General features: G+C 39.4%; 1 protein-coding gene across 1 annotated transcript; it reads left to right on the plus strand.

The window, feature by feature from the left end:
- Window positions 1–3,526: 3,526 nt before the first annotated feature.
- c4h3orf70 (chromosome 4 C3orf70 homolog) lies at window positions 3,527–22,818 on the plus strand. The gene is made up of 2 exons (XM_067441497.1): window positions 3,527–4,040; window positions 19,406–22,818. Exons 1-2 carry the CDS (start codon window positions 3,866–3,868, stop codon window positions 20,047–20,049), a joined length of 819 nt encoding a protein of 272 aa, XP_067297598.1. The 5' UTR covers window positions 3,527–3,865; the 3' UTR covers window positions 20,050–22,818.
- Window positions 22,819–27,691: the final 4,873 nt, after the last annotated feature.

Below are 27,691 nucleotides of genomic sequence, written 5' to 3' on the forward strand. Positions count from 1 at the left end.
AGGAAATGAAGGTAGTCAGACTGAGAGAAGGGGATACAGAGGATAGGACTAGATGGAGGCAGATGATTCGCTGTAGCGACCCCTGAAGGGAACAGCCAAAAGAAAAAGAAGAAAGAAGAAGACTGTCACTTGGAATACATGTTGATACCATTGAAATTCTGCAGCAGAGCGATGACATCTCAGATCATTACCTAATATCATGTATACTTAATTTAGCTAAGGCTGCAAAGCCATCCCCTCACTTCAAATATGGCAGGACTATAACCGCTGCGACTAAAGATTACTTTGCACATAATTATCCTTATCAGTTCCATCTCCTTAGTATTACAGATAGCCTAGAGGAACTTGATGTTGCAACAGAAACTATTGACTCTCTCTTTACCAGCAATTTAGACATAGTTGGTCCCAGGCGCTTTAAGAAGATTAAAGAAAATAATCCAACGCCGTGGTACAACGAGCATACACCTTAAAACAGCAGCCAGAAAAAATGAGCGCAGCTGGAAGAAAACAAAACAAAATACTGATCTGCTAACATTGTCGCTATATGATAAATTGAAATAAGCTGATAACATCACTGTTTTCTCCAGAACGACTGTACAGCAAAATCAAATTTTGCTGCAATATTGTCCTGTTTAACACTGAAGCTGCTTTGAAACCATCATCATTGTAAAAGCGCTATATAAATAAAGTTGATTGATTGACTTGTTAAAACCAGCAAAAAAAATTACAAGGGCTATCTTTATATCAAATCTGAAAACGTGGTTGTGGTGTGGCAAGCAGCGGGGCCGTTCTCACCCTCCGCTACTACCTTCTGGGACGGGAGTTCACCCTCTGTTCGGACCACGCTCCTCTCCAATGGCTCCACCGCATGAAGGATACCAACGCGCGGATCACCCGTTGGTATCTAGCTCTTCAGCCTTTTAAGTTCCAGGTGGTCCACAGGCCGGGTGCTCAGATGGCTGTGGCTGACTTCCTCTCCAGAAAAGGGGGGGGGGGGGCCTGCAGGCCGGACGGCTCCCCGGCCTGAGTCGGGCGGTGGGGGTATGTGGCAAGGGGGGCGTGGTTCAGCCTTGTTTTCCCAAGCGGCATCCGCGCATAACGACCCCAATAATGCCGAAAAGGCGGGCCAATTCGTCCCCAGAATTAGCGGATGCCGGAGGTGGGGACTAACCGCCACCTCAACACTATGCTTTTTCCCCCTAAACTGTATCGTGACTGGGACAACCGGATATTCCACCACATCCCCGTGCACACACCGCACCTTAACCAGGCGGCTTGTATCCAATGCCCCAGGCTGCATCAGGCTTTGATGGATCGAGGTTTGGTTACATCCTGAATCCACCAAGGCCTGATATGTACCCCCCTTGATACTTACAGGAATTTGGTACTCTCCTGCTTGATCGGGGGTGGTCCGCTGGACGTCCGGGATCCGGATCATTGTCCCGATGTCCATCCTCGGACATCGGTCCACAAAATGATCCGGATCACCGCCAGCAGGCCAGCCCAGGCTTACCCGCCACCCCTGCGGCGGGGAGTGGGTTGGAAAATGAGCGCGGGGAGGGTGTGAAACCGGAGCCATTGTCGCCACCCGCCCCCAGCGGCCCCGCCCCCCTGGGCGGAGCCCGCGAACTCCCGGGTTTCGGCACCAATGTAATACAGTTCGTAGATGGGAAGGAAGGAGGCGGGAACCGGCGAACGTTACAAACACATTTATTCAAAATAAATAAACAAAATGAAAGTAAAACCGCGGACAGCCCCTCACGGACGACTGCCCGCAAACACACACCAAAATAAAACGCGGGCAGCCCCTCACGGACGACTGCCCACAAACACATAAACAAAACTAAACATAAACTCCAGGCCTGGTCCTCTCTCGTCTTCCGCAGCTCTTGCTCCTCCTTATATGCTCCCGTCACATGGCCGCGAGACGAGACCGGTGTGCCACGCAGCTGGCACTCGTTGACATTAATCACCGGCCCGCTCTCGCGGTCCCTCGCCCCGCTGCTTGCCACACCACAGTGGTCTGTAAAAGTGGTAGCCTACATGGGAGCATAAACTGTGTCTCATAAAGAATGAAACATTTCATTCATAATGTAGTCCAACTGGGTCATGCTCTGTGGTAATTGGTGTCAATTGACCTCTTTATCCAGAATCTCATGATCTAAACATGAAATATTGTTCAGCAGTTACCAGAACTGCCCGGCTCGGCCTGAACTGGCCTATAAACTATAGGCCAAAATGTTTTGAGCAGTTATTGTAATGAAATGAATAGACAGTCAACCCAGATGTAAAGTGTGAGTTCCATTTTGAAATTGTAATACTTTGATGTAAAGTTGTGTCAGTTTGAACAGGTGATTTAAGTTCAGCATGAACAAATAATCTTAGGTTTATGTGTATTGTATACAAGCACTTGAAAAAAAGAGGTTGTGTCTTTTGGGTCTAGAGTTTTGAAAAATTACAAAATATTAGTGCCAAAATGATTGTAAAATTTAATCAATTTATCCACAATGGTTATTTTAGGTTTTACTTGTGGGGACAGTTATTCAACAACAACAACAACAACAACAACAACAATAACAACAACAACAACAACAACAAAAGAACACATAAATCAAGTTATCATAAACTGAGTAGAACTATTGTGCCAGTCACAGGCTTTAAAAAGAAAAGGGTGTGAAATCAATTGCTCTTCTGATGATATTCTAAATGGTTTGTACCTTTCATGTCATAAGGAAACTCAATTCTTCTTTCAGCCCGCATGCAAGCATCTTCAGTGCAGGATCCATCAATCCAATAATGTAGCCTAGACCGTATTGTTACACACAATCTAGACCAATGAGAGATTTTAAAAGACAGACATTTTCTCCTGAGGTGGTCTAACGTGAAGTCAGTCACTGTGCTGCCAACAGTGGCTTTGAAGGAGGAAAATGTTGGTCGCTCCGGAAAACTGCTGACGATAGAGTAGCTTTGAAAACTGATCACTTTGAGGATGGATGCCTTTTATGACTGTTCTTCTCTTTGAAAGCTGAACATTTTTATCTCCACAGCCAAACCCTTCTAAAAGGGATTTTAGATCTCTCTAAAATCTCTCTAGATTTTACGAGAAAAGACAATTGTGGGCTTAACTTTTTTTATATGAAAACAGGCTTTCACTATCTGCCTCTACAAAACATGAATTTATCTGACAAAGTCGTATACAAACCGCAGGTTTCCTGAATGCACAGTATTCATGAAGCAGTGCGTATGATGTAGGGCAGGCTATAAGCCGTAGGCCCCTTTTTAGGTAACTTACTATTACCCACACCAAAAGCCAATTTCAAGTGCCTCAAAGATTTTCCTTTTGATTGAGTAGAGAAACTATCGGCTGTTTCTTGTAGGAAACTATGGGTCTGAAGAACTCAACATTTAAATGCCTGGCTCTATTTTCTTTTAGGTAGCCAGTCGACTATTTTCTTTCATAAAAATGCGCGTATGAATTCGATTAGACACACATGCACAGAGAGAGAGAGAGAGAGAGAGAGAGAGAGAGAGAGAGAGAGAGAGAGAGGCGGGGATCTTCGGCGTTGGAGAGAAACGGAAAATCTGTCTTCGACAATAAGCATCAGTCTCCGTGCCGATCTGCTGTTAATACGGACACATACGGCACGGCGATTTTACATGCCACAGTATTTTAGAGGCTAATCGAGCGGAAACGATAATGTTTTTGTTTAAGGGTTAGAAGTGGAACTTGGCTAGCCAAAGTCTTGGGCGTATCTCCACTTTTGTTCATTTCTTTTCGAATTGCAAAACAGCCGACGCTGAGCGCATCTGATCTTCCCCGAGCGCTCGGTGCTGATGAGGGCTTTGTCGGTGTGATCCGCGCGCGATGGCCGCTTCGGGCGGACAGAAGAGTGAGAAGTTAGATGAAGCTCAGGCTCTAGCGAGGAGTTGCGCAGGGCGACCGGACTTTCTGCCCTGCGATGGACTATCCATCTGCGCCACACACAGCCACGGGAAGTGTTTCAAGCTGCACTGGTGCTGTCATCTGGGCTGGTGCCACTGTAAGTAGACCCAGCATCATTGAGACGTGGATTGATAGGGGACTATCAGTTGCACGGAATAACAGTAGGCTATCCACTGGCTGATCTGATCGAAATGTCTCAAGACTTAAAAAAAAAAAAAAACCTACAAAGATGAGTTTATCTCGCTGGGTCAGCGTCTTTAACTGGTTTAATCTGGTAGGCTAAAAAATTGAAGTGTAGGCTAAATGACAAATCACAAGCTTTCGAAACATATTTTTTTTCACCGTTCGGGGCATCTCTGGGTTACAATAAAACAAAGATTTCATGCACAGTCTCAGGGAAATTCTTTTGTTCCCATTTCCCTTAAGAGTTCACGAACGCTGACGTCAGATAAGAGTTTCTTTAGTTTATTTTTAACAATTCCAGTTGTAATATACTGCCAAATGTTCTAAATATGAACTATTCACTCTTAAAAATAAAGGTTCTTTATTGGCATCGATTCCACGAAGAACTACATCCATTGAACGTTCCCACAAAAGGTGAATTCTGTAGAATAGCCCATTAAAATGTTTCGCATTAAGAAAAAGTGTTGCGGCACGAACATTTCTTTTTAAAATCTTAAAATGTACAACATTCACTGTAGACCTGCTATGATATAATCATAATAATCAACAATTGTCAAAAAATCTATATGTATTTTGTTAATTTGTTAAAAAAAAATCTCCTAATCTGATAACTAGCCTAATGTAGCCTATTTTGTTCATTTCAGTCAAGACCGTAATAGCATCTGCTTGTCACATATTCTCAGAGAGATGGGGAATCTTGCATTTGTGTCACTTATGAAATATTAAACAAGTCGTTAAATGATGCATCATGCATAGCTTAGGCTAGGCTATATATGACTGCTCTTCAAAGAAATAATAATTAAAAAAAAACCCGATTAAATCACTTTTACCTTTAGATAATAGTAGGTAAGATACCATTGTCTTTATGACTTTCATGGCAAAAAAAGAATAAAAAAAGAAAAGAAGAGCGACAATTAAAAGATACAGTTGCAATATGGTTCTGCAATAAAGTTAGTAATCGACAACTTTATTAATTGTTATATGGGCAATTGGACATCAATTTCTGGAGAAAACCATGATCAGGCAGCTTATACCACCGTTGGAGGGAGCTGTTTCTTTTTCTTTTTTCACATACAGTATCCTCACATACTTTCCCGTTACCCAGCCAGCTCTAAACTGCTAAATGTGTAGCCTACTACAAATAGTGCTTTGTGCATTTTCCGAAACTTGACTTATAGACAGCTATTTGAACGACACATCCGGGTCTTTCTCAAAATATGGTGACAAACCTGTCCATTGAGATTTTAGCCATTAAAAATAATTCAAGTTAAAGAAATCAATATCATTATATAACCCAACTAATATTATGTAATCTAAAATTGTTCTAAATAATATGCAATGCTTTGACTATAATGTTATATATATATAATTTCCAAGGTGCCTGAAAAACCCTTTGTGGAATAATTGAACAACATTTCAATGACATTTACCAATATTTCAATCTTGTATTGCGCTTTTTTCAAGGAGTGCAAGGTCTGGCAATTACATTGTGTGTATGACATTTGGTGTATTTTATGCAACATGGTATTATTTATAGATTTATTTTAATTATTTTTTTTAATTGCTTAAAATTATAAAAATTATAGAGTAGCAACCCATACTTAATTTGTGAAATAAAATAAAGAAAGCCTGTCAGATGGTCAAGATTTTTGAGAATGATCCATACACTATCTAACTCAAAAGAATACTCAATAGAATAGGGACTTTACAACTGAAGTGAAACTTGCTACGATTGTACTTTAACATGATGAATGTGCATTATAGAGGAAAGCGATAGAGGGATAAAGCTGAGCACTGGAAAGTCTGAGCACTATCAAAAAGGCAGTGATAGGATCAGGCCATTTCTGGTGTCAGTGGTGTCTGATAAAAATGGCAGTCATTGTGAGGCTAACAAATGTCATGTGACTGTGAAGGAGGGTGCAGATTCTTTAGATTCCTTCGACCCCTCTGTGAAATAATTATCTCCAAATGTGTGTGTGTGTGTTTGTGTGGGCTGGTAATCCCTACGTTATGGGGACAAAATATCCCCACAAAGATGGCAATATCCAAAATCCTTGTCCTTGTGGGACATTTTTTGGTCCCCATGAGGAAAACATCTTATAAATCATACAGAAGGAGTTTTTTTTTTGAGAAAGTAAAAATGCAGAATGTTTCCTGTGATGGGTAGGTTTAGGGGCAGGGGCAGGGGCAGTGTAAGGGGATAGAAAATACGGTTTGTACGGTATAAAAACCATTACGCCTATGGAGAGTCCCTGTAAACCACATAGACCAACATATGTGTGTGTGTGTGTGTGTGTGTGTGTGTGTGTGTGTGTGTGTGTGTGTGTGTGTGTGTGAGAGAGAGAGAGAGAGAGAGAGAGAGAGAGAGAGAGAGAGAGAGAGAGAGAGAGAGAGAGAGAGAGAGAGAGAGAGAGAGTGGGGGCTTTTTAAACAGTGAAAATTATTCACTATCGTATTTTTCTGTGCAAATGACAGGAAAATGAGGTCGCTAAGTTTTTGTGGGTTCTGATATGCAGTTGCGTCAGGACAGTGTTTCTGCTAACTGACTGTCTGATTCTTAAGTCTCACTTCCTGTTTAAGATTGGCGCTGCATCACCACAAATTATGAAAGAGAGGTTCTGTGAAGAAGCCAATATCCACAATCAAGCAAAACCATTCTTGGCTAAACTGTGTGTTTGAGTCAACCCCCACATTTTGACTTCACTAACTCCGTCCTAGTTTTAAAACAGAGGGAGGAGAACTGTCAAAAATATTATGTTTTTTTGGTAACACTTTAGAATACTGTTCTTTCATTAATGAATAACTAACCAGGAACCAATGAGTAATGCAGAGTTAACGCTCTGATTAATGAATTAGTAAGTAATTAGTAAACTCAGTTTAACATGTTAGTTTACTATTAGCTAATCTATAACTATTTTTCCACACCTCCCGGAGGACTACTAAAACTTCTATATACCGATTCATAATTAACATGAATAATGCATGATGTATAATTAATTCTAAAGTGAAGGTCATAGTTAACCACTGTTAATGACTCAAGTATTACCAAATCCTTTAGAAGCAATGCATTAATAATGTTAGTATATAACAGAATGTTAATAATGCATTACTCATTTGTTCTTGTGTAGTTATTCATTAACGACGGAACAGTATTCTTAAGTGTTACCTGTTTTTTCAATTAGCTGCGTATAACCCTTTGGGATATCCGTGGCTTAGAGCTCTGAAATGAATACATCTGACAGTTTTGCTTCTTTTCTGACTGACAGAAGTTTTGAGAAGGAAATGAATTAGGATATGACAGGAAGTTCACATAGCTCTGTCAGAGGTCAAGTGCTAGACTGGCTTTGTTGCTAAGTTGGGCTTTTTTATCTCAGCTTTAAAAGGTCAGCACAATTCATTCCAAGCTTTAAGGTCTCAGCTTTGGCTTTGCTTTTTTAAAGTTCAACCTTCTCTTTTAGAAAAAAAAAATGATAGCGGTCAAGTCTTTGAGCTTTTAGCCTCAAACATCAAACTCAGCCATGCACCATTCTAAATTATATTAACAAGGCCAGTTCAATTACATTCCAATTCCTGAATTTTGAATGTACCAACAGGATGCAGAACTGCGATTTGAAAGTAAGGAAATAGAATTATGAACGATTAAAAATGTAAAGGAGTACGCTAATATGACAAAGCTGTGTCTACCCAGACACACCCACACCACACAACTGCAAAGTTCAGTTGTCACAGTAATTAAACCATTATCTGTTCTCGTTAGGGGGAGGATGTTTATGTTTGCAACACTATGAGCTTTATGTAAACATGCTAAATATTAATTTGATACTTCATGCAGTGCAGCACAGGCTCTCGGGCGGAACCAGTGCTGTTTGAAATGGAACGACAAGGATCCTCCTGGGAGCTTGACTGACATTTGCCCTACTTGTGAGCTGAATTGCATGAGTTGTGTCTTCTTTCATGACCCAGCACAGTTAATACCAGTATTACACAGAAACTCTGTCAGATGCTCAGTTACAAACAATGTTGGGTGTAACTAGTTACTAAATAATTAGTTACTGTAATTGAATTTCCTTTCCCTTGAAAAATATAAAGTAAGGGATTACTCTTATTTCTTCTGTAAATTAATTATAGTTATAATTCACAAGTACTTTAACTAAATACTGTGTATAGAACAATTATATATAGCCAGTGGAATTAACATCAAAATTTACTTTAAAACTTTAAACTTTAAAATGCATGCGTTTATGTATCCTTCTCACATTTCCCGTTTGTAATATTTTGGTTAGTTAATAAAAATAATTCATGTAGTTTTATGTTATTTATTTGAATGAATTAACAGAGCCGTTTTATGTCTATCCTTGAATAAGTCGATGTTGATAGGATTTAGTAATAAGTATTACATTTTTTTAGAGAGGAATTTGTACAGTAATCTAATTACACTATTGAAGATATAATTAGTAACTAGTAATAATTAGAAGAAACCAGGAGAAAGATATTGTTGCTTCTGCTAAATATGACATTTTTTTGCATGATGTCAGCTTGTTTTGGGCACTGTATGAGGGATACTGTACAATCAGCTGGCCATTATCCCAATGGCGATCAGGTCTTAAGAGGGTGTACTTTGCGAAAATTGCTGGCTGGCTATTCCACTTATTACATTGCTACTTATGAAATGAATAATGAATAAATAAATAAGTAAATTCATGAACATGGCGTATTGATTTGAGTTTAAATTGTTGTGTTATGAGAGAAGAAAAAGCCCACATATTATCAGGAGTGATAAGCACAAATAAGAAAAAGAAAAACAGTACCATAGTATAGGATATTGGTTACCAGGAACATATTTTACATTTCATTATACAAAAAAATAATTTCAGGAGAAACATATTTAATGCTGTAGACACCTTAAAAAAGCATCAGCTGCGCAAAAAACGATCCCAAGATACTATACAATACTACAATACCATTTCCTGTTAGTTTCACATGGTGACAAGAAGTTGCTGTACAGTATAAAACCCAGGGGCAGTTAGAATGTATTTTTACACACTAGCAGGAGTGAATAACTGAATACAGATTGGCTTTGTCCTTTGAGATAAGTCTAAGTTTGTGAGGAGTTCTCTGCATTCCCTGGTGAATTCAGATGTGTTCTGCTCTCGGATTCCTCTTTTTCTGTCTTTTATTTGTCTCTGCTGTTTGGGTGCATGTAAACACAACAGGCGTTGTTCTTGTTTACCTCTCTAAAGGTTAGCAGAAAGATATATGCCGTTCGGGGATTTCAAAACTTATAGGATATGCCTTTAAGAGCTCACTAAATCTGCTGTTTGTGGTTAGATTTTTAGGTACTTCGAAAATTTAATTTTATTTCTGTTTGTTAAAATTGTTGTTTTGCAGCCACCAGATGTCTCTGACATTTAATATGAATGACATCCCTCCAAATTGCAAAAAACATAATGATATGCTTCAGTCCAGAGGCCCTAGTGTGTTGGTGTTCTGGGTGTAGTAATGCTATTCTGTACTTGTCAAGCTCTGATGAAAAACGAAGTGAGAGTGCTAAGTTTCTCCCAGCGGGCCATAGGGCAGTCCATAGCACATTGGTACTATGAGTTAGCCATGTATAGTGTCAGTATTAATATGTCTCCTCACACCGTTTCTACACCGGACACGAGTGGCACGATGCGACAAAAGACAGTAGAACCCATTGTCTGCACTCAATGCATTATGCCTCCTAGCATAAACTGATGCCTCGTATTTATGAAGTACTCCAAGCACTTCTCATAGAAAGGAGTTGGACAAATGTGTTTGCAATGGCTGCTTTGTCATGTCCCATGTAAATAGCTCCAAAGGCCTGAGAAGAGTTTGCAAGGATTATTATTATCAACTAAACTGAAAGCTATTGAAAACATTTCTGTTTTATTCACAAATTTGTAATTGGCAATAAACTGAAATAAGTATAACATTGATTTTTTTTAAACAATTAAAATGAAAAAAGCTCATAACGAACAAAATTTGACAAACTAAAAATATAAAATGAAAGCTAATTCAAAATATGAATACAACTAAAATAGAAAGTAAAATAACACTGGTCATTTTTTGCATATGGCTTAACAGAATCATCAAAGGTCCGCAGCAAAGACATTACTTAATAAAGTGAGATTAAATACAAAGTATTTTTAATACAATATATTTGTGCTATTTAAGATTATTTCATTATTGCAGGTTAGCATTCTGAGTTTGCATTTCACTGTTTGTATTAATTTTGAGGAATATTGAATCTGTTTTTGTGCAAGTAAAACAAGAAAATGCACATTCACCTTTAGTGTAGAATTACAATAACCATCATGTTCACACACAGCGCACGCAATGCCTTTGTTTCTCTTAACAGGAGGACAGGAGAGCTGTTGGTCAGTACATGGGAAAAAAACAAAGTAATGTACGTTACTTATTTAAAAAAGTAACTATTTTGTAAAAATACCCTGTTGTCAATTTAAAAGTAATGCGTTACTTAACTAGTTACTTGAAAAAAGTAATCTGATTACGTAATTTGATTTACTTGTAATGCATTGCCCCCACCACTGATGCCCTCATGAATCCCTATTGGAACTCAAGTGCCCTCAGTACTTACAACATAAGGTGATCACTAGGGGCCCCAGGTCCATCAGCCTACAGTGTAAGCTTGACCAGTAAGGACCAGTAAGTGTTAGCTAATTACTAGGGGCTCCAAAACCCTCAGCGCATGTATGTATAAGCTGACCAGGTCCCCAGGGGCCTCAGTACTTACAGTAAAAGTTATTACTGAGTCCCTAGGGTCATCTGCCTATATAGTGTAAGATCATGGAGCCCCAGGCCCCTCAGCAAATGCATTATAAGCTGTAAGTTAACCATTATTGGGCCCTTTAAAAAAAAAAAAATTAAATTATTTTTCGATAGGTCCAACACGTTGTTTAGAGAAACAAGAATAATTCAGAAGTCTCAATCTGATTAAGCCTCAAATTACTGCAAAACAATGAATACGATGCCTTTGATAGTGTAGCATCATATAAGCACAACGTGAGATCTTGGAGCCTGCCTGGCTAGTAAACCTATCAGACACACACAGACCGAAAGTGAGAGTTCTACCTGAGAGGAGTTGACACCTAAGCGTGAACATGGCCATGGCAGTCTAATCCTGATGAATGATTCACACTAAGAGATTTCGAGGACTTCATCATCAGTTTTCATTCAAACCCACCTTCGCATTTCTCTGAGACCAGTCCAATGTGTAATTATAGACGACCAGGATAGAGAGATAGTGTAGGAGTATAGGAGTCAACTCCTCTCATTGTTGACTTCACCTTTCTAATTAGGGGTTCTCTCTTAACCTTTTATCAAAATGTGTATTTCACACAGTCTGAAAGGCAGTTACCCTCACCAGGTGGTTCTTGACAGTCTATGAGAGTGCAACAAAACAGAGGCAAATCTCAAGTTGTGTCAGGCAAATCAATTTTTTTAATAGCAGCCACTCACTGTTAATTAGAGAGATTACAGTGAAAAGAGGGTTTTACATGTGTATATCCTGACATAATATCTAAAATTATAGTCCAAGATGAAAATCAGACATTATTTTATCACCGTTATGTCCTCAGTTCATACCCTTCAGAGAAGTTTATTCAAGTGTGCTATTAGCATTACTAAAAATAAGATTACTAAAAAAAGTTTCAGTTTACATCTCATGTACTTTTCATAAATATACTTAAAAGTTCACTTAAAGGGTTAGCTCACCCAAAAATTAAAATTCTGTAATTAATTACTTACCCCCATGCTGTTCAACACCGGTGAGACATTTTTGCATCTTCAGAACACAAATTAAGATACTTTGGTTGAAATCCGATGGCTCAGAAAGGCCTCCACTGGCAGCAATGTTATTTCCTTATGTCTTTCCTGTAGCTCAATGAGTAGAGCATGGCGCTAGCAAAGCCAAGGTCATGGATAGATTCCCAGGGAAAGCAAGACTTGACAAAAATGTAAAATGTGTACCTTGAATACAATGTAAGTCGCTTTGGATAAAAGCGTCTGCCAAATGCATAAATGTAAATTTCCTCTTACATGTTCACTTGTAGTACAGATGCAGTACAAATGAGAAATGTTGTGAACTTTGTGCATTTAAAGTTTACTGTTACACTTAAACGTATACTTAAAAATGGGCCAATTTAGTCCCAAGCGGTACTGAAATAGTACACTTAGTTTACTTAAGTTTGCTACTAGTACATTGATATTAATATAGCCTACTTACTACATAAAGTATATTTAAAAGTAAACTTTTTATAAGTTCCTACTTTATAAGTAGGAATTATGTTTGTTTACTGGAGAATTTACTCACCCTCATTCCAAATCTGTATGCATTTTTTCTTTAAAGTTTTCTTAGCAAAATAAAATAATAATAATAATGAAAAAAAAAAACCTTTTTCAAAATATATAGATTTTATCTTTAAGTTAATCACGTATAATTGAGTCATTGAGTTCACCTTGGTGTATAAAAAATGCCTGTACTTTTATTCCAGAGAAGAAAAAAGTTTGGAACAACATGAGGGGGAATATAAGGACAGAAAGTGAATTGTTTTGGGAAAAGTAATCATTTAGCGCTATACACTGAAGCCGTGTAAACTGTTGCGAAAGAAAACTATCACCAGGTCATAGGAAGGTCAGGTCATATCATAGGTCACCAACCTATGTTCTGTAGCTTGAAACATCAAAATCTTGTTGAACTAGATTTATCTGCTGATTAACCAACAATATCAACACAAAACTAGAAAGACCAGCACCAAAAGCATATATAAGAATACAATCAAAACATTCTCAAAATTGAAATTTTGTAGACAGACAAAAAGCTCAAGTCTTTGTCTTTGAGTTAGTCTTTGATTTGCATTTAAGAGTTAGTTCAACTTCTTAATACATAATGTTTAGAAGTCACTGATTTTATCATATAATTCTATTACAAAAGTAACAGTGATTAAGTCAACTAATTTGGATACAAGTTTATAGGCTAAAGTTTTCATTTCTGACAGCTCAGACTGCATGTGTGTTAAATAAGAAATGGAAAGTCCTGGTCACATCGGCACATTTTGTTTACACAATATTTGTATGAACACAATAAATCAAAGCCTGAGAATAAGACCAACAATCATGGGATTAGTTCTTGTCTGTCAAGAGTCAGCTGAGGGTTTTTAAAGTCGTTTCCCTCTGAAAGGACATTTAGTGATTTTTTACTGATAAAATGCAACCTATTAAAACTTATCAAATCCCACTTATTACGTACCAAGTATAATATCTCCAAAAGTGATGTATCGAGTTTCATTAGATTTCATCATTTCATCAAGTGTACATGAAACATGAGGATGGCTAGAACAGTAGCTCTGAATCTTTCTATAGATGTATAAATGGCACAGACGTATTTTCAATTAGGTATAGTGCTCCCCTCCTAGCACTTAGCACAGACTGTTAACCCATCTATGGACTTAAAGATTTGTAATGGCCTTATGGTATACTGTAATAGTGGACTTCCTGTTGTGTTTTGATTGTCACATGTTCCTTTGTCTCAGTTTCCCGCCACTTTTCTGTTTCCTTGGCTGCCCTCATTAGTTTAGTTCTGTTCTGTTCAGCTGTGTTTAGTTAATTATCTTGTTTCTGTCTGCTATTTAAGTTCTTCTTGTTCACTCAGTCTTTGTGTATTCACTGTTATGTAAGGGTGTGCTTCTGTTGCCTGTCTGCATGTTCCTGGGAAGTTAAGATTAAAGTTTATTGTGATCATCTGAGTCTTCAGCCTATTCCTGGGTCACCAACTGTGACAGCAACATGATTTAGTGGTATATTATTATCTGTCATTTGAAGAATGACCTAAATTCTGATCTTATTTAGCAGGATAGTTATGAGTAGCATCAAATGGTTCACTTATCAAACAATACATAGATTTCTTTAAAAAAAAACAATTCACCAACAGATTGGATGGAGGAAAAAAATGGTTTAAAACTAAATCAATCTCAAAATACTAAATCACAAGAAATGTTTACATATTTCTGTATTCATTAGCAAACTTTAAAGAGCCTTTTTTTGAGAAATCAACTTTCCCTTGAGCTTTTGATATATAAAAGGCCATCATCATGGTAATATAAGTATATACTATAAGTTTCTGAAAACGTCCTTGTTAGTCAGGCCCAGTAAACAAGAGATCTCAGAAAATTCCACACCTTGACGTCATTGTGTGGACTTGAAACACTTCCTCAACATAAGATTAGAAACACCTGAAATTTCATAGGCCTACATAGAGCTAAGCTGTAACTCTAAGCATTAACATTCATCATTCGGATTCCTATATTATGAATGCATGGAAGAACTTTATTTTGAATGAATATCCAGCTCGCCTGAGGAAGACGTTTGCGTTTGTTCCTTAATTTCACCACTGATTAGTTTGTAGGCCTACACAAGAGACTGATTTGGAGACAGGATGAGATTACATGAATGAATTAAGAAACAAACTCATGTGAATAAATCATGTTTTTTTGAAGGTGATAGTATTACATTTATACAGATTGTTTGAGATTTATATTGATTATGTGTATGTGTCTAACGTTCTATACCTTAGCACGCAGTCTCAGGCTGAAGAATCCTTTATTTGTGGTGTCGTTGGTTCATTGCGATTCAGGATCAGACTCGTACATGCATAGGCCAGGGTTTTTAAAGACCAGCGTTCCGGGGCTATGTGTTTTCCAGACGGGCAAACAAAATAAATAGTGAAATAAAATTCCATTTCTGATGTGCGTTGTTCACTCTCTTGACTTGATATTTGAAGGAAAAATATAGTTGCAGAAGTTTTGCTCTTGCTATCTGCAGCTACTTGGTGTGTGTGTGTGTGTGTGTGTGTGTGTGTGTGTGTGTGTGTGTGTGTGTGTGTGTGTGTGTGTGTGTGAGTGTGTGTGTGTGTGTGTGCGTGTGTGTGTGTGTGTGTGTGTGTGTGTGTGGGCATGTTTTTGTGACATATGAGGACACAAATGTGTATAATGACATGGGTATGACATAGGTATTACAAGGAGAGGGTGAATTATGAGGACATGCTTATAAATCATACAGGATGAGTTTTTTTAGAAAATAAAAATGCAGAATGATTCATGTGATAGGTTTAGGGGCAGGGGCAGTGTAGGGGGACAGAAAATACGGTTTGTACAGTATAAAAACCATTACGCCTATGTAATGTCCCCATATGTCACAAAAACAAACATGTGTGTGTGTGAGTGTGTGTGTGTGAGAGAGAGAGAGAGAGAGAGAGAGAGAGAGAGAGAGAGAGAGAGAGAGAGAGAGAGAGAGAGAGAGAGAGAGAGAGAGAGAGAGAGAATAAAAAATAACATTCCAATCAATCGCTGGTCGATGAGAGATAAATTATTGTATTTGTTAAAGACATTTTGTGAGCCCTGTGGGCAATTCATTTTGGTTGCCGTTTCCCCACACACTTACAAAACAATTCCCTTATGTACTGACCCTGTACTGACCCGGTACTGACGAGGGAGCGGAAGCTCATTAAATATGCAAATCTTATCCAATCCTAGCCATGGCCGTTTACTTCCAAGTCTTCAGTGCAGCACGCCCATCAAAGCCGAGTGTTTATTGAGAGAGCCCTAAAACCAGTGTAGAAAATAGCCTAGTACTTATTAATTATGGTGTTTTGAATGTAAAACCCAAGTGAATGTCATTAGTTGATCTCAGGCAACAGTATAAAAATTAAAAGGTAAATGGACTGCATTTATATAGTGCTTTTAACAGACCTATGGCCATCCAAAATGCTTTACATATCGCCTCACATTCACCCATGGCGATGTCAGCCATGTAGGGCACCATCCAGCTCTTTGGGAACAGCTGGGGTTTGGTGTCTTGCTCAATGAAAACACATAGACACTTGGTCAAGTGGAACCAGGGATTGAACCCCCAACCTTCCGGTTTTGTAGACAACCTACATGAACCACTGAGCCACTGCCGCCCTGTAGAAAAGCCAGTTCATGACACCTTTAGATAGCTGCTCCTTAATGAAATTGCAAGTACTCAATTACGAGAACCCAAGCGTATGGATAAGAAATAACGAACTTGCGAAAAGTCCAGTTACTTAATACATGAATTGTGTTATTGTTTTTATTTTGAGTCTTTTCTGTTAATTAGCATTACACACAACCTATGTAGATCTACATTTGACATCTCATTATAATTTCCTGCAGGGAAATTAATTATCAGACAAAATGCAGTTTCAACATACAGATCAGACAACAGTTTACTCTGTCTGGGAGATGGTGATGGACAGACACACACTTTTTATAATACACACACTGTGAAACATTTTTGTTGGTTTAACTTAAAAAAGTGAGTAACCTGGTTGCCTTAAAATTGAGAGTTTATTGAAATTAAAAATTTGAGTTGATACAATGAAGGAAATTTGTTCAATAAATAGAAACTCAAAATATTATTGTATCTGAACCACATAAAAAATGTGATAAATCATGAAAATAGCACAATTTGGCATGTTTCACTGCGTCATCACAAATAAAACACACACAATTACCCAATATGCTTACAAAATCTTTTAATAATATTTTAATAAAGGTTGTCGAATCTCAAAAAATGTTCATTGTATTAACTCAAAATTGTAATTTCAACGAACTCAAAATTTGAAGGCAACCAGGTTACTTTTTTTCTAAATATTTTTTTACAGTGCAGGCATTTCCTTTCAAGGATAGTTAGGAATATTTTACTCCCCTGTACCTAAGAAAGTCTCTTTTTTTTTGGAAGCTTAATCTGAAAAGACAGACATGACGGTTACAATTACAGTGGCTGAAGAATACTTGTTCTCAACAGGATGTTGATGTGATTATTATGAGGGAAGGTTTTTTCTTCATGGCTAAGAGCTTTTGTGCAGGCCTTAAGGCATCTATCATTTCACATTTCACACTTGACTGCAAACACTGTTATTTCAGATCCATAGTGATGTGGATGCAATTGTTAAGTACATTCATCCTTTTTTCAAATTCTGTAGCTTGGCAGTTGAAAAGGTGAAAGATTTATAGCCACAAACATTGTCATTGACTGTACCGAATGGTGGGATTAGAGGCATTGGCTCTTTCTTATTGTTAACTGGTTGGTGTCTGGTTTTACTGTCTTATTCTTTTTACTGTCTTCTTTTTCCCTCCGAAGCAGATTAGCATTCATCCTACCACAGCTAACATGACAAATCTGAGCATATATACTGTACTGTGGATCCCCTACGTCACTTGCTTTGAATGAAATTTATGTTGTGGTCTGTTCGATTCAGAATCACATTTTTATTTGAATGCCCTATTTAACTTCAGACACTCTTTTTTAAAAACAATATATTTGGGGTATTTTTGGCTTACTCGTATAGGACAGTAGAGACTTGACAGTAAGCAATGTGGGAAAGAGAGAGAGGCAGAAACGGAAAGTACCTTGAGCCAGGACCCGAAGCACAACCACACCAATGTGTCAGTACACTTCCCACAAGCCTATTGGCTCCAACAACACGCTCTTATTGTATACTATCTACAGTACAACCCCAGTCCTTATTCTTGTAGTTTGCTAAATAAGACCTGCACTTAGGCTGACTTCATCTAAAGCAGACCCAGCACTTCAAGTAGAGACTTAAAGTAGTGGCAAGTAAGGACAAACAAAATGAAAAAAAATCTGGTTTATCTAATTTTCAGATTCAAATTGCCTTCCAATCAAATTAGTTGGCTATGAAGAACGAGAGACAGAAAGAGATGTGTTTGTCAAAAAGTAGTTTGTTAGGTGAAGCAGAATAATGTGACGTCTGTAATATGTCTATGTCAGTCAGTGCTGTTGGAAATTTGAGGTGTTTTCCCTTTTTTAGGGGTTGAGATGAATTGCAAATAGGTGCAAAAATTTCGTGACAGAGCAGATAAAACATATTATGTCACAGAAATGCTTTTTCTGACCCAATATCTGAGCTACCACACAGCTTTGTTTCATCTCTAAATAAGAGTAGAGATTTGGATTAGATGGAAATGATTCTTACTCCAGCCTTATAGCCAGCTGGGCCTCAGAATGTTCCAGAGTGAAGAATCCATTCCATCTCTGTAGGGAATACTGCCTTTGAAATACAAGCCATCACACTCAAATTCCATTCACTGTATGGGGGAAATGCCGTGGAATTGCTTTTAGATGAGATACACCTGTGTACCTTTTTATTTTTATTTTACAAAGAGACTGTTAAGACTGACTGCACAAAAATTCTCCAAAACTTGCTCTTGGCACTCATGATTAAATGCTCTAGTGCTCCTTTTTCAGGTTTGTGGGTCAATTAAATAATGCTCAAATGTTTTACAGAACTTCTGGAAAATATTAATTAAATTGTAATTTATTAATTTATTGGCATGTTTATTATTTCTAAATTAAAATATATATTTTTAATCTTTTTTTAATCTTTTTTTTAATGACATACATACAAATGTCCTAACACGTATTTTATATGACCCCCCCAAAAAATAAATAAATAAATAATAATAATAATAATAATAATAATAATAATAATAATAATAATAAAAATAAATAAATAAATAAATAAATAAATAAATAAATAAATAAATAAATAAATAAATAAACATGCCAATCATAAATTAATTACAATTTAATTAATCTTTTTAAAAAGTTCTGTAAAACAAATATGAGAATTATTTAATATAATATTATTTAAATATGATTTTAACAAATATCTCACTAATTCTATAAAATACTATTAAGTAGTTTGAGTTATTTTATTAATTTATTAATTCAGCTAAGAATGATCCACACAAAACACAAAAATGCTGCACAACAAAGTGCTGGTTTTGAAAGAATCAATGTTCTCTGTGAAAAAAAAAGACTTTTAACACTTCCAGATTAGTACAGTGTTTTGTACAGTACAAGTATCTATCAAGTTATAACACAATCTATCACAGCTATCAGCAGCACAGCAGGCAGATCGATGTGATCTCAAAAATATAACAACTCTCCGATGGGATTTGAATTTAAGTTTTCAGCATGATCATATTCTTGTGCAACCTTACTTTTCTCGAACCCACCTTTCGTCATCTATTTTCTGGTGGGTTCTCTCAAATTCAGTAGAGGATATCAGCTGCTGCTCACATATTCTTTGTTTTTAGGCAACTATTGTATTCAATACATATGAATGTACATTATGAATGTTATTCTTTGCTTTTGAAAGGCAAAATGTTCAATATCTTATTTTTCACGTTGCAGGTAAATACGTCTACCAACCCATGACCAGTGTATGCCAACTTCCCAGCACACCGGTTCCAGTTGCCTCCTCAGGTCACACCCACACCATGAACCTGTCTATCTCCCTGGCTGAGCGCTTTCTTAGGACGGCTCCCAAGTTCCGGGCTCCACCCTGCCCAGAGTCTCCCAAGTTCTGTGTCATTTCTGACCTCTTTGTGGATGACTACATGGTCAAACGTATCAATGGTAAGATGTGTTATGTGCAAAGGCCGCCTCCACCTACACCAAATCCCACGCACCAACCCCAAACGCCGGTATCTCAACCTGCACCTCAACGTACCAACAAGCACAGAAGGCAAGTGGGCCCAACTGTTAAACACGGCCAACCAAATGAGAAGATCTCAGGCCCTAAAATGGATCACTGCTCCTCTCCTTCCAGCTCAGAAGACTCTGGAATTAATGCATTGGGTCTGCACTACATGGAATCATGCGATGAGGATTCTTGCATGGATGATGAGGATGATGAGGAGGAAGAAGAGGATGACGATCTGAGTACCGATGGGGAATCTAGTCCCAGTAGCCTCTGGGATCAGGATGAGTGCACTTTACTGTCACCATCCAAATCAATGGTCGAGATCATTGAGAAGATTGAGACTACCGTTTGACGTGCCTGTCAGTTAATGCCACAGCTGGAATTCTTTAGTCACGGAAACACTTCCCTACACTATCCTATCTGCAGGTGCATGAGTTCAATGAGCCGTTGCAAGCACACACTCCCTGTTATGGCAATGCCATTCAAGGTTGTCCCAGAAAACCCCTCGAGAGATGAGTCAGGGAGACTTCTCTCCTGTACTTACTACAACTCTCATTTTCCCTATAGTCTGTTATGCATGGAGGGGCTAATGTAGGTTATACTCAAGCAAGTGCGCTGACATACACATATCGAGAGAACTATGACCAAATGGGATTCAATACATGATAGAATATTTCATGGATGAACAGATGTATCAAGCCAAACGCAAAAGTATGAGGCTACCAAGGGTATGTCTCTCTCTAGAGAGCTCAGCCACACTCTGTCCAATACATAGAAGTGGAGGAGGGGATGGCTGATGCAATATGGAGAGATTTAGACTGAGGTGGTCTGTGTGTGTTTGGAGGATGGAGAGTGCTACAAAGATAGAAGGAGAAAGAGTGAGGCAGAGAGAGAGGCTTTCAATGTCCTGTTAGCAGGATCAGTTAAAGCAGTGGCTAAATCATGCATGAGCTCAGAGGACGGTAATGAAACGTTGAGATGAAAGGCGACTGAAGCTCCATGCTTGAGGGAATGTCCTTTCGCTCAAACTCTCTCACAGAGATTCCCTAGGGGCTCAGCCAAAGGTACATGAGGGTCTCTTGTCTGGCACCAGACTATGTGGGAAGGACTCATCCTCATAGCCCTCAAGGTTGGTGGCTTCTTTAGGAGTGGAATACAACTTTTTGACAATCAGTTATAGAAAAGGTAGGTTTAAGAAAAACTGAGAAAGATAAAAGAATAAAATTGTGTCTTGTGTCCCCCAAGTTGTGATCTTTGTTCCATTTGTCAAGCACCTGTACCACTTTGAAATATGTGGTCTTACATTGACAATGCCAACAGACTGCTTAGTGACTGTGACTGTGACTGTTCACAGGGTCAGGGTCTTGCGTTCATCTGCATTATTTTTTTATTTTATTATTGTTGGTCTATTTTAAATGTGCAGAAACAATGTACAGAAATGAATGTTCCAGTAACAGTTACATTCATGCATTTTGGAGATACTGTTTCCAAAGCTTGCATTGCTTTCAAGGTATACTTTTTTGAGTGTGTGCATTCCAAAGCAAATAAAACCCATGGCCTTGGGGTTTCTAGTGCCAGGCCTGATCAGGAATGCTATGAACCAGCCTTCAGGTCAGTTCTGACCCTGTCTAGCTGTATTTATTGCAAGAACACACCCTGTGTAAAGGGCCCCTTAGTGTCACTGAAATCACATCTTTGTGACCCTCATTGGCTGCAACACCTTCAGTTTTTCTGAAGAACATTTACTCCATTCAGACATGACATAGCATCTCCAGATCTTATTTAATTCTTGCAATTCTTGCGTTAATCTTCTTGTAATGAGACCACAAATAAGTTACCTCTAAACCCCAAGCACAGTTATAGACTGCCCCTAAAATGAAGAAAAAAGTATGTCAGGACCTGTGTGTCAAGAAGTGCTGGTTTATTAAACACATAAAACCATTCTAATGCGTTTGTTTCTGTGAGGACTTTAGTTAGGAGTCAGCCATATTGTAGACCAGGGCTACCCATTCCCTTCATGGAGATGTACGTACATGCAAAGTTCAGCCTCAACCCTGATTAAGGGGCCAGTTACGCAACACTGGTTTCAACTAAATGCATTCTAGCCGTTCATTTACATGACAGCTGTGTTTTGGGGGGACTGAAAATGCAAACATTTGAAAACGTTCTCCAGGAACAAGATTGGGCACCCCTGTTGCTGCATCTGAGATTGCATTTTCCCATAATATATATCAAGCAATTTTGGATGCAGCCTAAGGAGCCATTCAAACAGAACACTTTTTTTTCATTCCACTACTCTACTTTTCCACAAAAAAATCAAAGTAAACACGTCCACGTGCTAGACGGACGTGTTTAACAGTTGTGCTCAGGTCCAGCGTCTTTTGCAGCGCCTTTGCGCATACATGGCCTTCAGAAAAAACGTGTCACTTGAACTTGCGCCTTTTTTCCATTACATTGACTTCATGTTTTTAACAGCAAAACATGTTCTGCCGGTCCCAAGTGTCTGATCCCACTGCTGTCACTGCTGAGGTTGAATACAGTCCTACACAAATTATCAAAACTGCACAGAGAATTCACACATCAGTGTCTTGCTCCATATTTTTAAAGGGATTACAACTTTGTTAACTAAAAATGTTATGACGGTGTATTGGCTAATTATGGGGCTACGAGCTGAGACTGCCAAGGCTGTACTTACTGGATGAAAACCAACTGAACCTTTTTGATGATCCAACCTGATTTATTTCAAGTTATGGCTCAAAGATATAACACTAGCTTACTGTTTGCCGAACCTATTTAATATATAAGCACATATGTAACTTCACTGCCTGAGCAAAATAATCAATTTTTGGAGATATGCTGAAGATCTGATGGAAACTGATCATCATAGAAGGACCAATATCCTTCACCACTGAAGGACTACGATTCTCAGTGTGATTCTCTCCTTGTTACAGAATGAATGAATATGACTATCCCTGTCTCTGCAATTTCATATCAGGGACTGATACCGTAGCTACAAATATATACTGTAGATACACAAATGTTCAGCAAATATTATAATATACCCCTTTTCTCTTTTTTCTTATATCAATTATTGTTACTCACCTCTTATTTTTCTTATAAAGAAATATTGAAAAATACGAAATGTGTCTGTCTTTCTTTCTGAAAATATGCTGATGTTTGTGGATCTCAGAAAGTACAAGATCTGTATGCATGCTTCCAAACTTCTAGCATAAGTGTTAATGTATTTTCACAGATTTTTTTTTTTTTTTATGTGATCCTTGAGCTGTTAAAGGTTAACTGCATTGGCCTTTTAATCCTGGATAATCCTAGAGAACTTCCACTTCAATTTGCCACCTACATTATCAAAAAAGGGAACATGTGGGAATCTTAGAGGAACACTTAGCTGAGAAATCTGCCTGAAGCCATATAAGCAGTAAGACCTTATGCCTACTTGGAAAACAGATGGGCCTACTAAAAGGAAACGACTCCATGGAATACAATCCTGCACCAATGAAATAACAAACCACAAAGCTTTCCCTGTTGCTGTGCACACTTTCATCTCTATAAGATAACATCTGGAGAAATAGGTAGCGTAACTATCATGAACAAAACCACAAATGGTCTTTGTGACCACTAATAAGTGACAACAAGCTATGCAAAACACTGCAAATGTAACAAAACCAAGGAGGGGTTATGCCTGGGGCCTAGAGCCCAGAGTGTACAGTGCCTGCAAATACAAACTGATACATAGATGGAATAGACAGCTCTTGAAAAAGTGGTAATAATATAATACAATTGATCAATTAAATAATTGGGGGGTGGTAAAATAAAGGTCCACTAAAGGAGGCTTCAGGAAGCTTTCAAAGAGCCGCCCCAAGATGACTTAAAGGGTAACTAAACCCTAAAGCAACTTTTTTTAGTTAATGATCTGCAAGGCTGGGGCTTTATTAATGCTGTTTATTGATTCGAGTAAATGTTTTGACATTTGGGTATAACGTGTTTTAACTCTATAATATATGGTGTAAAAACGTCTTAGTGCTGCCCTCTTAAGGTTGAACGGTGGCTACTGCAGTCGAATTTTCCTATTGGACGTTGTGGTGCTTCGTGACGTAGGATGGTACTTCCAACTATCCACGCCCCTGGCACGAGCTCACCACGCCCTAAGAAATGTTTTCCTGTGATCACATGATGAGAACGGCTTCAGTCCAGTATGAGTGCTCATGTTACATGAAGTAGAAACATTATGAATGAAACTTTCTCGTCACTTGCTTTCAACATCCTAATGAAGAAAATACAGATAAATAATGCAGTTGTAAGTACATGTTAAGCTTTTCTTGTGATATTTTGCCTCCCGTCATGTCTACAGATCATTTTTATACTTCAGAGGCTTTCAGACAAACCCTGACACGCAAATGGTTGCCGTGGTAATGAACAACAACACCGTAACATGCTGGCGTATAACGTTATAGTCTAACTTTTATTTATGAAAATCTGTTGTAATAGGCTATTAGGTTTGAACTTATTGGCCCTGTGCTTTTGTAGTGGTATTCAGTATAAGGATAGTTCAGTGTTCATAGATTAGTTAGTGGCCTCATTCTCTCTTGCGCTACTGCTTTGCTAGCATGAATGAATGAATGAAAGCATCGTCGGCATCGGGAGTTAACGCAGTTTGAGCCAGCGGCTCGATTGATAAGGCTCTGTGTCTACAGACATTTCACCCTCCTCCACTTCAGGTGAAGGTGGTAAAGAAAAGTTCTCTACTTTAGATGACCGCTCTGTTGCAAAACTACTGTCCTCACTCCAGTCACTATCCATCTTTACGAGTCTGACTGCTGTCAAACAAGTTGTCACTTCGGGTCTTAGGTGCACCGCCCCCGACCCCCACCCCCCACCCCGCTCAGCCCTGCCCTCGTCTCGTCCCCTCTGTCTCCGCTTCAAATATTGCCAGGGGAGTTAGGCCGTGAACAGGGGTTTAGATACCCTTTAAACTGATGTAATATAACAAAAAAGCAATAACATTAGCTAAAACAACTAAAAAAATTTATTGGGCTCCAGTGTTCTATGAGGTAGATTTATTTTAAAAGTGTGATTTCTAGAACTTGAAAAGTCATGGTTTATAAAAGTTGGAATTACATTCATTGTAATAACTGGAAAGATCATCAGTTATGAATTGAGTTCAGTTTAGCTAAAAAGAAGCTCCGTCATTATCAGGCTCAGTTCAGTTCTCATCAAATAATGTCAGTACAGTCAAATAAAAAAATTGCTGAATATTAAGCGTTACCAAGTGTGATGGACAGAAGGGGCAGTGAGGAATGATATCTCAGAGCTGCTCAGACAAAGTTACCTGCCTGGACAATTCCTTTTCAAGTATAGAGAGCCGCCACAATTCTTTAAGCTAGAGCAGTGGAGTGCCTGCCACTGCTATTGTGAACAGTGGTTTAAAAGGCAATATATCACACTATAGATTTTATTTTGAGATTATTATAATAAATAAAGTGGAAATTCCAAGCTTTGTACATTTATAACTCTCTGCTGGGTTACCTTCCTCTCCAGATCCACGAGAGCCCCCACTCTCCTTCAGGTGAACTCTTTACGGTGTGAGGATGCGCCTTCTGGGGCGGGAAGCTACTGTCAGGCTTATGTTATGCCATATGTTCTTATACTTCATGTCCAATTAAAACAAGCGTTTGTATTGTATGGCCATTCCTTCCAACATTTTTCCATCATTGTGGAGTCTCTAAGCATCTGGTTCCCTGGGACATCGTTGGACACAATCCATCTGTAGAAAAAACTAGATCACTCCTATTATAACACATAAATGCATTTGCAAATTTGCACTACTATTCAAAAGTTTGGAGCCAGTACATCAAAAAAAAAAAAGATCTTTTTTAAAGAAGTTTATTATGCTCGTCAAAGCTGCATTTGATCAAAACAATAATTGTCACAGAAACGCCAGGCTCCCACATCACGGTATCCCAACGCACACCCTCTCCTGAGTATTGATCACCTCCACCTGCACCTCATCAGCACCCTCATCAACACGAGCACTTAAGCACCACAGTAACAGTCACTCTTTGTCTGGTCTCATTTATGCAAGGTACTCAACCAAGCTACAAACCAACGGACTCACCTTGCTACTCTGACCAAGTCTCCAGAGACTACCCTGTGCCTCCTTCGTCTCCAGCATCGTGTCTCCTCGTCCTTCGATCTCCAGCTCCTCGTAGTGTTCCTCGTATTCCATTGTCCGTCTCCATCGTCATTCTGATTCTCTACTTACCCTTCACCTGGCTGTCCTCATCTTAAAACCCCAATCTGCACTGTACTCCACTCTGCTCACTCTACCGGTCTGCTCAGTAAACCATTTGTCTCAAACCAACACCTTTGTCTCCGCAGTTCTGTACCACAAGACCGGACCACAACCACGAGCACCAGTATGAGCACTTCCGATTCTTTCCAAGAACTGGTGGATGACGTGCACCGTGAACTCACCACCGATTCACCGGCACTAGCAGGCACTTCCACATCCATCAGCACCTCTTCTTCTGCATCTCCGTACGCCAGTCCCATGGCCAAGTCAGCGCCCTTCTCTGGTTCGGCGGAGGATTGCAACGGCTTCCTTCTTCGATGCTCACTGGTCCTATAGATGAAACTGCAGTTATATCCTGACGATCGATCCCAGGTAGCGTTCATTGTATCCCAATTAAATGGTAAAGCATTACGCTGGGCGGAAACGCTGTATGCACAGAATAACCCAGTTTTGCAGTCCAAGTCAAGCTTTGTGGCCCATTTCAAGGATGTGTTCGGGAAACCTGCCTGGGATGCGTCAATTGTTGAGAGATTGTACCATTTAAAACAAAATAACATGTCGATTCATGAGTATGCTCTACAGTTTCGGACCTTGGCCGCTACCAGCGGATGGAATGAACAATCGTTGTCTCTCTGATCTGCCAGCTCCGTCCAAGCCTCTCTCTAGCAAGCTTCCAGTGTGTGCCACTTCCATTTAAAGCTCCGTCGAACAACATTCTGTAGATATCCCCTCCTGTTACGCCCCCTTCAGTGATGTCTTCTGCCCTCACCGGGCTTCCAAGCTTCCTCCACATCAGCAATGGGACTGCGCGATCGATCTGCTTCCGGGTGAGCCAGTGCCCAGGGGGAAGATCTACCCCCTCTCCCTGCTGGAGGAGAAGGCCTACATCCAGGAAGACCTCCATCAGGCCTTTGACATCCCCTGCTGCTTCAAGTTTTTTCTTCATGGCCAAGAAGGACGGAGGCTTGCGGCCTTGCCTTGATTATCGTGCCCTCAACAAAATCACAGTGAAGTTCCGATATCCACTTCCTCTCGTCCTGGCGGCGCTGGAACATCTCCGAGGTGTCACTGTGTTCACCAAGTTGGACCTCCGCAGCACCTACAACCTCATCCGGATACGTGAGGGGGACGAGTGGAAGACCACCTAGACTACGAAGACTACGAGTACCTCGTCATGCCCTATGCCCAGGACTTCATACATGAGGTGCTCCGGGAGTTCCTCCACAAGTCAGTTTTGGTGTATATCGATGATATCCTGATCTACTCCCGGAGCCTGGCCGAACATTGCCACCACGTTGCGGAGGTCCTGCAACGCCTGATGGACTTCCAGCTCTACCTCAAGGCCAAAAAAATGCTCCTTCCATCAGCCATCAGTGCAGTTCCTTGGCTATAACATCGACCACAGTGGCATCCGGATGGACGAGAGGAAGGTAGAGGCCAACAGATCAAAAGTTTCCTGGGGTTTGCCAATTTCTATCGCCGTTTCATCAAGAACTACGTCTCATCTCCAGTCCACTCACCCACCGCGATGCAAGCCCAAGTCTCTGGCATGGACCCCTGAGGCCACGGAGGCCTTCAACGAGCTCAAGAACGCCTTCACCACCACTCCCCTCCTAGTCCATCCAGATCGGACTAAGGCCTTTGTCGTCGAGGTTGATGCCTCCACCACCAGAGCAGGAGCGGTGTT

This window comes from Pseudorasbora parva, chromosome 4, assembly GCF_024679245.1.
Source record: "Pseudorasbora parva isolate DD20220531a chromosome 4, ASM2467924v1, whole genome shotgun sequence".
NCBI lineage: Eukaryota > Metazoa > Chordata > Actinopteri > Cypriniformes > Gobionidae > Pseudorasbora > Pseudorasbora parva.